Below are 12300 nucleotides of genomic sequence, written 5' to 3' on the forward strand. Positions count from 1 at the left end.
TTGGGCAGCTGGCATGTCTAGCGATACTGCAGTGCCTCCTTTTCTACCTGCTCTTCCCTTTCCTCTGCCCCCACAGTGCACATGAATATTTAAGGATCCCAAAGCCTTACCACTGAATTTTGCAAAAGGCACAGTCACCAAGGCAAACCTGGGTGATTCTGCTGCAACATGGCACTGAGGCAATTTTATCGCTAACAAGCTTCTAAAATATGAAGGTACAACATCAGGAGGATGACCAAACATTGAAGGTACAGCACAGAAGGAATGGCTAAAATCCTCAACTTTGCTGGGTCAGTTAGTGTATTTACTCTAGTCTTTACTCACAGCCCAGGCTTACTGTAATCTTTGCCAAGGCAGGATCATTTCCCATGCTAGAAGGCTTTTTAATTTGTCTGTGGAAAGTCTAAAAAGAATCAGAGATACTGGTGAACAGATTCAGACCAAAACAAGGGAAAACGTCCATTTCAGTAGGGGGGGATTAAGGCTGTGACAAACCTCAGGGAAAGAAGTGGATTTTGGTGTCTTCATGTCAAGACCGAATGACTTTTTGTAAGATAACGCTCAAGTCAGACAAATTGCTTGGCTCAGCAAAGAGCAACTGGGTGAGATCTACAGCCTGTATCCTACAGAAGTTCAGACCAGATGGTCTAATGGGCTTTTCTGCCCTTAAAACCTACGAAATACTGGAGCAGCAGCGATGTCCTGAGTCACGTGGACCACTTCCCTGCCTTTGCAGGCAATCATAGCCTATGATCTCTTTCACAAATTAAGTGACATCTTAAAGCCGTGAGTTTTGGCCCCCCGTCTTTACACTGGATGCTCTTGCCCCTTCTCTAATGTGTAGAAACCTTCAAGAACGTATTGATGGACAACTTACATATTTGTTCTTGCAGTAATATCGTCCTTTGGGTGAAACAGCACTTCTCCTTCTCGTCTATACTTATGGAGAGCAACCTTAGCCTTTTGCTTTGCTAGGTTACGCAGAGAAACTCCTAATACAGGCTCTCGGTTCCTCTGCCCACCCTTGTTACCCTGCTTCTGCTCCATGTCACTTTCAGGAAAGACTCATCCAGCTCAAGTAACCAGACTACTACACAGCACTCCTGCTGAAGGCTCAGTACTCCAGGCAGCTTCCACAATTTCTAAAGAAATACCTCACCCTGATACTATTCTCAGACCAAGAGTACCTTTTGCAGGAGGGGACTGCCTGCTCTGGATCGCTTTCTGTTGTTCTCATGCTCTGAAGCTGGAGAGATGCTGTGGGAGCTCAGGACTGCAGCCGCCCATCTCTGAGGTTGGAAGAGGGGAGGAAGGGAGGGCTGTGAGAGGGGGAGAAGGGTTGTACGACTGAGACCCAGTTTCCAATCTATGCGATATCAATGTATGGACCTTTCTTGTGCACTCACAAACACCACAAGCCCAGGTGCTTTGCCTGTACCTTCCCAGCTGGTCCTGCTCTGTTGGCCAGGATGGAGGGCTTTGCACCTACAAAGATAATGCAGAGACTCTGGTAGAGGAAATTGCTGATAACTTTCAATAGTTAGACAGAAAAATAGGAACTCTGTCCAAATCTATAACAAAGCGAGGATACTTCCAGCCCCTCCTCCTCACTATTGAAAGCTGCCAAGCAAAACACGGCTAAGCAAGCCTTGCTCACGATCAACTCTATCTCCTCTTGCAGATGCACTCTAGCGTGGCCTCTACTTTTATGATCACATGGCATCTCAAGCATGTGATGAAGTAAATACACTTACTGCCATGGCACACCTAACGAACAGGTCAGGGGCAAAATATGCTGCCAATCAAAACTGAATTTCATGAGAATATTTAAAACCAGTCTTCTGGCCCAGGGTTACATCTCATTCATTGTCATTTTCTGCCACTGGCTCTGAGGTCTACAAAACAAAGGTTGTTTCATGCTGGGAAAACTCTGAAATTTGTTTCCTCTTTTCCTCCTAGTAGATCTGAAACATTTTAGGCAAATCTTTTTAAAAATTGCCTTTAGGTCATACATATATATTTTAAAAGTGCTACTTTGAAAGTAAAATCTCTAGGAAGTTATAAATGAGTGAAAATAATGAATCAGATTGACTTTATAATAAACTTACCACAATATCAACATAAATATGTATGTTACTATTATTTGATACATAGATACAAAACCTCTCTTAACTGTTATTGCTGGTTTTCTAATACTTGACCTTAACCTGAGATACAATGCAGTATTTTAAAGTCACTCATACCTTGACTGAGGAAAGCACTTAGGCCTGCAGCTCAGCATATTTGTGCTTAGACATCACTGGTGTTTCCTTAATTGTGTATTTTTAATACTTATTTAAACCTCATGCTTGATGTTTTAATTTTTTAAACAAGTATTTTCAACTCCATTCATAGAATCATAGAATGGTTTGTGTTGGAAGGGACCTTAAAGATCATCAACACCCCTGCCACAGGCAGAGACACCTTCCACTAGACCGGGTTGCTCATTTGAATGAACAGTCTACTCCATGGAGATATAAGATGAAGTTTGGGGGATTTTGGCTAGCTGTGACAATTACAGATATCTGAGGAAGGTAATGCTGCTAATGTAATTGTTCTGCAACAGGGTAAAGGATTCAGTGGAACATATGTCTTTTATTGATGGAGAAAACATCTATCTACTACTTCTTTTTGCTGGTGAAACCATCTGACTTACATTGCTAAAACTGAATTTCAGAGTACTATGCATAGTCCCTGTGCTTGATCATGATTATAGTCCAAACCTAGAATAGAGGCACTTGAAAATAAAAGTCACTTCAGAAGAAACCCCTTAGAAATCCAAAAGGATGGTGAAGCCCATTATTTTTTTCAAATAGTTCCCAGCAAGGAAAAATCCAGAGAACTCCAGTCAATGAGCAGACCTCCTTCTTCAAGAGCTGACTTATCTATGGTGACTTTAAGCTTTTTTTTGGTCTAGATTAAAAGATGCGAGCACCTAAAAAACCTGAAGCAAACAAATAAATAAAGTCACCTCAGTGCTACACAGATACTCTGGCTTTTGCAAAGGCTTGTCCAACCACAACCTAAATAATTCAAACCATCGTTGTCAGGCAGCAGCGCCGTCCTCCTCAATAGGCACTTGCCTTATCACTCTACAGCAGATGCTTCAGCCAACCATTGGATATTGAAAACATAAATAATGAAACAAAATTTGGAGACAATGGTTTCTGGGCCAAGGACAAAATACTGATGGATATTGTCAGTCTCGGAGTAACCAAGCAGCAAAAGCTCGAGTGACAACAATAGGGAGGAGAAGAATAGGGACAAGTGAGGAGCCCTGAATCTCAATAAGGCCTGGAGCTGCACATGCTGCTGTTACCCTAGAAACTAACCTCTCCCCTGAAGAGGTTTGCCAGGGCATTGTCCGGGGGACACAAGATGTGTCATACACCAGATGGTCGTGTGCTGTATAACTCAGTTATCTGAGTGGCGGAGTGGAGGAATGCATGCCGCAGAGCACTCCGGAGGGCCGCCCAGGGCACCATCTGTTCTTTCAGACCCAAGGCACTGCTTTGGCTTTGGCTTTTTTTTTCTCCTTCCAAGAAAGGAGGGGAAAACAAAATTAAAATGATTCACCATTCAACAGGGGGAAAAAAAAAAGCTTAATACAGTTACCATATCTAGCTTTCATTTAGCTAATTTTATCCCTGGGTTTTATGTCAGGTGAATTGCTTTTTTACGCCTGGGAGAGCAGCAATTATTTCTCTCTCAGGAGTCTATCATTTATAAATAAAACCCCTTTGAGACCTCATCGGTCATTTACCATCTGAAAACCCCCAAACGCTTTTAGCCATATGTTCTCCAAAGTCTCCTCTCTCCTCCCTGAAGCTCCCTGCAAAGGTTTCAGCAACGCGGGGAAAAGAGCATTTTTCTTTTCCAGGAATTGTTCTCCCCTTCGGCCGGGACAGGGGGAAGGAGGAAAACAAAAAGTCAGAGTCGAAGCGGCCGTCTGAAGGGCTGGCGTAGGAAGGAAACGTTAATCACAGGCTGTGTGATGCCAAGGAGCAGTGACTAACGCGCCTGTGCAGTGCAGGCACCAGGAAACATCCCCTGGGCCCGTCCCAAGTGCCACTGGAGCCAGCTGAAAGCCTTGCTGCCTTCCGCTGGATTTGGATCGAGCCCCAGATCAACTCATAGGAGTGGGAGAACCAGATGGACATTAAGGTTCAGGACACTTCAGGGTACTTCAAAGGTGTATGAAGGCTTAGCACTTGGGTGCAAGAAGATCAAGACAGGGTAGTAAAAGCGATGCTCACGTTGCAAGAAACAGGGACTGAAACGTGTGCCCTGGGGCAGTCCTTTTTGCTTAATGACAGGACCTGTCTTCTGGTGCACTTTTCTGCTCCCCTGTCTCTGGTTTCTGTCCCGTGGCTGCTGAGGATCCCCCACCTCACAGCACAGGAGAGAAAATAATTGGAAAATAAAATATTTGCTTGATTGCCAACTGAAATAACAGAGAAACATTTGTAACCATTTAAGCAAATGCATTATTTAAAATCCGCTCTATAATGGCTGCAAGTGAGCACACATCGCACTGGCTGCGAGTCCGCAGCTCCTGCAGCGCAGTGAGAGGAGGGTTTCAGCGGGGTAAGCACATTTTCTGTCATCCAGATTTTAAAAGACAAACCATGATTAAAAAGATGTTGCGGCTTGCAGAAAACTCCCTTGTGCAGTTGTGATCAGTCCTCATGTGTAAGAACTCGTGGTCCTCACAAGTGGGAACTTGTGGTTCCTGAACATGATCTGAAGGGCACGTATCCCTCTGCCCATCAAACCCGCATCCAGTGTTTCAGTTAACACTTAGAAGGGAATCCCTAGGGAAATCAAGGAAAAGGGACGGAATCAAAGCAGAAGATTTACATGCAGAATAAGGGCCAAGGATGCAAAAGGAGTAAAATCTGAATCACATTTACATTTAGGTTCCATTTAGAGACAGCTCAGTTAATAACCCCATGAGGCAATCATTAGGAATAACAAATTATTAGGCAATGCTTAAACAACAGTTGCAGACGATAGCATCTCAAGCTGCTTGTAATCCTAATTCTTTATACGTGCTTATCGTTCTTACAGTACTGGTAGTGCTTGTAACAACTCTATCTAACATATTAATCTTTATGAATTAATGATCAATATACTCCTAAGGATATAACATACAGCACAACTGAAAATTGAATTTATTTTCCTCCTTGGCTTCTTATTTTTTGTTTCTCTATAAGATTGCCAGCACAGAAAGCAGCAGTGATGCATTTCAGCACAGCTGGCTTTAAAGGTTGTGTGAAATGCACAGGCACCGCGGGTTTAGAGCACGACACTCCCAGACTTGGGAAATTATGGCAAGAAAATCTCTAAAGATTCATCTGCTCACCCCCACTGGGGATTTGCCCCTCTCTGATCCCAGAGAGCTTGCTGAAGGCTGCCTAGCCCACTTTCTGCACCTGGCCGAGTGATTGACCAGCAACTCGACAGGGTCATGGAAGCTTTATTTCCTTTGTTCCATGGGTGTCTGCCATGGAGAGCCAAGCCTGGATTAACTGAGCCTAAATCCCTGGGCAGCGCGCCAAAGCAACGCTAGCTCTGAGGCAAACGCAGCTCCAAGATGGTTTCAAGACCGGCTTTATAGATCCGTTCTTCTTAGGCGCAAATCCATGGGCAGAGAGCATAATGCCTCATGTCAGGCCCCCGGGAAGCCTCTCCCCACAGGCAGCAGTTGCCAGCCCATGTGGGAGCGATGTGAACTTGGACAATGCTGTTTCTTTCAGGCCAGCCCTTCCCCGGCAGTGCTCCCTCATCAGCGATGTAGACATCTTTTCACCGGACACCACGCTGTATTACAATAACATGCATGGATGTCTTTCATAATATGCCTATCCGGCACCTGCATTTTCTTTGTTGCAGTGCTGAGCATTTTGTTGTATTAGCTTTTAGGTCACTGTCATTGGGAGCAATATAAGAAAAACGCTATTTTCCAGCATCTTTCAATAGCTGATCCAAAGGCAAGGTGCACTAAGCCTTGCAGGAGCCACCAACTCCCAAGAACATGGGAGTCTTCTGCAAGTCTCCTCCTCACGTCAGGAGTTAGAGGACGTCTTCTGCTCCAAAGTGAGGGGTTACATCTCTTCCAGACCTCTGGGTTTGGGCGAGGGGAGAGAGGACTTTTAGCCTTGTTCCTGTGGAAACAAGGTTAACGCTGTGTTTGTTTTGCCTCCCCTTAATAACTTTTGAACCCATTGACCTTGTTCAACTCAACAGACGGGTAGAGGTCTACAAAATGATTAAGTTCTTATAAGTTTTGTAAAAATAGGCACTGATGTAGAAGAGAGAGGTGCCCAGTATCAACGTCCTTGCTGAGGAAAGGCTGAGCGCAAATGCACATCTCGTTGGGCACCAGGGGAACGACACAGAAAACAAACCTGCTCTACATCACAGCCGCAAAAAAAAAAAAGCCTCAACTGAAATCTGCACTCCTTAGACATCAAAGTCACCCCATGGACAAGACAGAAAAAAGCCAGCATTCATAGAACTGAATTACTTGCTATTTTCAATTTGAACTCAACAACTTCTGGTTATCGCATGGGAGCAAATCCTTCTTGGGATGTAGCTAAGTGTCACCTCCACATCGCTGCCTTCCATGCACCTCTCTCACAGCTGCCGCTGCTCAGGGAGCCCAGGATGCAAAACGTTACACAAGCTATTTTAAACTAAATTAGAGGCCATTGAAAAAGCCTTTGCTCTCTGGGCAGAAACATTGCGTTGTGTGTGTTCAAGTGTGGTAGCTAAGGAAATTCGTATCGCTGAAGTGGAAAGAAATACCTCTAATTGTTGTGCCTTGAAAACGCGAGTGGCGTGCAAGAGTACTATAAACCAATAATTTGAAAGCAGAAATGGGAAACAGAAACTTGTGAATTCACACGGCTCTGTGGCCACGAGGAAAGCAACACTGCATATACCACTGAGCCCAGCTTCCACTGAGAGACCATGGAAAGGTGTCTTTACTACACATTCTGAACTTGCAAAGGCTTACATTGACCCGCATGGACTGAGTAGTCCCACTGCAGGCAATAGCCCAACTCCTGTGCATAAATGAAGCGCACACGTTCCTTTTCACAGGAGTAGGACATAAATGGGAGTTGCATCAGACCTTTAATCTTTTTTCTTTTCTTCTCAATGCCCCTCCCCTTCCCAAACCACCACCCCATCGGCAAAATGAGAACAGTAATACCCATCCCAGCAGGGTACACGAGGATTAGTTTAAAACTGTTTTTACCTTTTCTCCTTTAAACTCCCAGAAAAGAAAAATTTCCTGTATTTTACTTTTTTATATTTCAAAAAGCAATTTGTTTCTTGCCCAGACCTTTTGAGTTCAGTACCCTTGAATATTTCCACCTTCCTCAGAACTGATGGGTGATAAATCAGCCCAGAGGTGTCTGCTAGCAACCACAGCCCTTAACTTGCTGCAGTAAAATAGCTATTTAATCCACTGACATCCAAAGATTTCTGTCTCAGCTAGTATTCGAGCATAGCACAGGCCCATTGCATTATTCAAAACAAATCTGCTTTAAAATACATGACTGAAAATGAGTCATGGCCGGACTCCTGGTCTTCTTTTGTAAGATACTATGTCAAAGGGATCTAAAACCCAACATCCCCTAATTGTCAGTTTGGCAGCAGGCGCTTCCAACTCTGAAACTCCCCGGGCTCAGAATAATAAAGACTTTGCATATAGCAGGGCTCCAGGGTGGCTCTTACCTCCTAATTATTTATGTGAAAGTGGTACCTTGAGTCCCCAGAGCGCAGGTCCCTTTGTGCTAGGCACTGAGCAAACACATAGAAAGGGGCCGTCCCTGTCCCGAGGAATCTGTGGTCTAAATAGACAGGTGGGCTGAACGCAGGAGAGGGGGCAGCAGATGTGGCCCAAGAGGTGAAATGCCTCACCCTGAGGTCACACTGTAGATTAAAGCTGATGCCAGGCACGGTGCTTCTGTCTCTTGAGTCCCAACACAGCCCCCTAACCAGGAACCCCTGCTTTTGCTCATCTCCTAAACCTCCTCCCTTGCACACATTACCCCCCCCCCCCCCCATTAATTTTTCTTTTTGCAAACTTGCACGTCATCTGCCTCTGCTGTGGACTGAGACAGGGTGAGCCTTCATCATCACCTTCAGCTGGAGAGCCCCTTGTTCCTCCTCCTCTCCTATTCACCTTCCTACCTTCTGCATCTGGCATAGCACTTAGACCCTGGTAGACTGGGTAAGCTGAGCCAACTCACATTTTTTTAGATGACTTTTTTTTAGCTGACCTTTATTTTTTTTAGGCAGGGGTGGGGGTCCAGGCCTAGCTGACACCAGTCTTGAAATGCAAACTGCTATTGAGCTGCTCTAAGAAAGAGACTCCTTTCTCCAGCCCCAGATGCCTTTATTTTAACACAGTTTACAAAACTGGGGTAGAAAATTATAAAGTCAAGGCTTTGCCTGCCTTACAGTTGCCTTTGCTCCCCTTCAAGCTATTTACAAACATTTCCTACCCACTTAAAAAAACCCACTGTGGACAGCTGGGATGAACAGCAGACACCAGCAGATAAGGTTTCAGCAGAAACACATACTCACTGCATGCTGGTTACTTCAGGCTGGTCCAGTGTTGAGTTGTTCAGCTCATCTTCCTGCTGCTGTCACTCCACAATCCTCTGTGAAAGAAAGAAGCCGAGGTACCTACTTCCAGGAGAAGTTGTAGAGGTATGAAGCTGCAGCAGGCAAGATAAATCCAGCCTGGTCCTCCGAGCAGAGAGGTCAGACCTGTCTGCGGGGAGCACTTGGGGATGGCTAGCTCCAGGCAGCTGCACAGCAAATTTGGATGGCTCATTTTATGACATCCCTCTTCAGCCTGGAAAATGGATCATCTTCTTTTTCTTAGGGTGAGGTGGATTATCAGATTTGAAGTAGCAGGTCCCACAGCTGGTGCTCTTTCTGAAATGATCAGCTGGACCCAGGTGAGGAAATCACTGACCTCGCAACAACTTGCCACCAGCCTTGAGAATCTGTAAAACCTGGTTATTCCCAGGTGATTTTTGGATGGATATAGACCAACTGACACATCAAGAAAGGGAAATTATCTTTTGCATAAAATGTTTGCTATGCCACACTGTTATCACTGAGATTAGCTGCCAAACAGAAAATGTAGGTGTGGTCTTGGGAACAAACAGGTAGGAAGGGATGCATTTTCTGGTTAACACCACCCCTAGAAATGCATAAACCTGGCTGCTTTCAGCAAGGGCTACAAGACATGCCTTCCTCCTCAAGGCCACCCCAGCTGATTAAGGCCTGTTTTTCTTTTATTTCTCTAGTAAAGAATCAGCAGAAGGTTTCCAGTCCTGCATTGCAAATAAGGCATCTGTACACTGTACAGTGGGCTAAGAGAAAAAACAAAAGCAAAGCCAACAGCTTTCCTGTGTGTATCAAGTGTCGGGATTTTAGAATAACCAAAAGACATGGCACTCTTGTCCTGTATTTTATTAGGAAATTAACAGGCTGATTGATAACCTGAAATTACATAGTCAATCTCATTTAAAAAATGTTCAAAATCATGACAATAATCTTGATTTCTATAAAACATAATGCCCAGATACAATTCCTGTTTATGCCTGTAAATTACTACACCCTTAACGTTTACCTACCGTACAGCAGCGAGGCTGGATAATTGTAACATAACCTGTAAAGTTAAATACAATATACTCTGCAGTCCAAGTGAAAGAGATGAAATGTTGAAAAGAAAGCCCAAAATATGAGCAGCACTGTGAGAAGGTTCCCTGTGATCTCAGTTCATTACACATCAGTATTTCAGACTGCTCAGAGATATTAAAGACTGGTGACATTAACTGCTGTGCAAAGTTACGAGGCTTTAGGGCATCAGTTTTCCAGGAGAGGGATAGAGACCGCTGTGGGGTACAGGCCCTGCAGTGAGGGAAATTGGGTCCACTGGATGCGTATGATGCTCAAAGTGCAAGAGCTGATAAATCTGTCTACATCTCCCTCTTTTGCCAGCGCTGTGGGCTACCACCACCACCACACTGGACTAAATAGCTCTTCCTGACAGTCTGGCAGCCTTAAAGATGTTCCATGTTCAAAGCAGGGCTATTATGGTACAGGTGCTGACTATCTGCAAGGGTTGAATTTCAACCTTCGGAATCAAAGCCTAAATCCTGCTCACCTTGTGTATGTGAAAAATCACACTGAGCCAGATGCTGCTGGCTTTATTGCAGCTATCATGTGGGGTAATGTGGTTCAGCTCTGTGGGTTGTAGCTGAGGCCCTCGGTCCTCTAAATTAGAGCTGGCATTTTTCAATACCAAATGACTCTTGTAGGGAGTTGAATTTCTTAAGACATTATTCAGGAAACTATTCAAATTGTCATATATGCTGTTGGGATGAGAGATGCTTTCCTGAACTGGGGCCTCGATTCCTGCGAGGATTATTGATGCTCACTAAGTGGCCAGCTCGAGCACTTGACCAGCAAGTCCAGTCACTTCAGCCTCTTGTACTACTCTTGGCAACTGTAAGCTAAAACCCAGTAGATTTAAGAAGTAGTGAGCCTTCTTTTTAAAAAGCTATTTCAGGACAAGTACATTCAGACCACCGTGTTTTCTATTTATATATAAATTCTTTGGCAACAATTTTCTAGAAAGCAGAATTATTTTTTCTATGTAATACTTTATAGTCTCCCCATGAAAAACTGATATCTTAAAAAATCTATAGCACTTTCCACTATAAATAGTATTGTTCCAGATTAAGGATTAGTTCCTCCCTGAAGAAAAACAGATTTAAAAAACCTGGTCATTATCTGATAACTGTTTATGTAGCAACGTTAAAATAAAACAGAAAAAGAAAAATCATTCAGTATGTGGTTTGTCATTCTCTAGAATGTTAGTGTACGTTTATACAATAAAAACAACATAAGTTATTCTAGTTTGTTTTAAAAACCTTAGTAGTAGAAATATATTGCTATCTGCAGATTCATAAACAGAATGCACTTTTTCCATCTAAGTTCAAGTATTATTAGAATATTATTATTACTATTATTATTATTAAAGGAGCTCTAAATCCTTGCCATTTCGTCTGTCCTCACATCGTTTTGGTCTTTCTGAGAAATAACGAGTTGTGATCATTTGTTCGTGAACAACATCAACGAGTAAGTTTTGCCTGGTAGAAGACAGTCTGGCAGTCCTTCAGCTATTATGAGCGGCTTTGGAAGAGCATATTGGAGACTAATGGTATAGATATGGTAGTCGCATGTTTTCTTGGATGGCTGATGAACTTAATTCCTTCCAGGTTGACAACATTCAGTCCCATTTAAAGGAGAAAGGTGGGAAGAACCCAACCCAGACTTATACCACATCAGGATATATCATCTTCATCTTCGTTTCTTCTCGGTACTGTCAGCTGCTCGTAGGTCGGCAGGGTGTTATTAGGGAGGAAAAGATCCGAGTTGACGTTGTTGCCTCTCTGAGATGATCTGTTGTTCCCTTGATCCCCCTGCTGACGGGAAACCAGATGATGCAGCATATCTGTAATGAGGTTCAGTTTCTGGTCCATTTGTGTAACCTACGAAGGCAAAGGGAAGGTTTGTTTAGTAGCAGCATGTGAGAAAATTGCAACAAACCACGTGATACAAATGCAGTATTAAAATGACAGTTTTCTTAATTAGGATCACAACAACCTCTACAAAGACACCACAGATTCACAATCCATCAAACAGAGCATTAGAAATTTAATGCAATAGGTCAGAGTTGGATGAGGACAGGCCTGTTAATACTCACACCTGCTATGTGCTTGGATAATCATTTTATACCTGGATGAACACATGACAAATGGGCTTTTAAAGAGATGTGCTGGGATAGAGAACTAAGTCCCAGAACTGAGTTTCTGTGTTTTTTTGTTATTATTATGTCCATATTTTTTTGAAAACATGCTAAACTTCTAACACGCTTATATGCCTTAATAATATCAATATGCTCTAGTAAATATCTGCTCTACTTGCAGTGATCTAATCAACACTAAGCTAGGACTGACTGATGCTCTGTGTTTACATTTGGGCCCAATCACCAGTCCAGGCCACAAAATGCCCCACAGGTATTTTTGCTGATGCAAGCGTATCGCAGCTGGGGTCTGTGGCCAGGGCTGGGAGTGGGGCATGATTCAGTGTTACGCTCCCCTCCCCCAATGACACAGTGTTCACTAGGATTGCTGTTTGAATGAAGTGATTCACAACAAGCCA

At 43.6% G+C, this 12300-nt stretch overlaps 1 protein-coding gene across 4 annotated transcripts in view; it reads right to left on the minus strand.

Annotated features, from left to right (window-relative positions):
* Positions 1 to 9524: 9524 nt before the first annotated feature.
* Positions 9525 to 12300, minus strand: part of KCNQ1 (potassium voltage-gated channel subfamily Q member 1) — a 369368-nt gene continuing 366592 nt past the window's right edge. For all 4 annotated transcript variants that reach the window (XM_009462968.2, XM_087746749.1, XM_087746750.1 and 1 more), the window contains one exon: positions 9525 to 11627. In XM_009462968.2, coding sequence (XP_009461243.2) covers positions 11421 to 11627 — 207 coding nt within the window. In that variant the 3' untranslated portion in view covers positions 9525 to 11420. The remainder of the gene's footprint in view (positions 11628 to 12300) is intronic.

The sequence above is a fragment of the Nipponia nippon genome, unplaced genomic scaffold, assembly GCF_047370975.1.
Source record: "Nipponia nippon isolate SJK-2023a ecotype South Korea unplaced genomic scaffold, ASM4737097v1 scaffold_10, whole genome shotgun sequence".
NCBI classification, from domain to species: Eukaryota; Metazoa; Chordata; class Aves; order Pelecaniformes; family Threskiornithidae; genus Nipponia; species Nipponia nippon.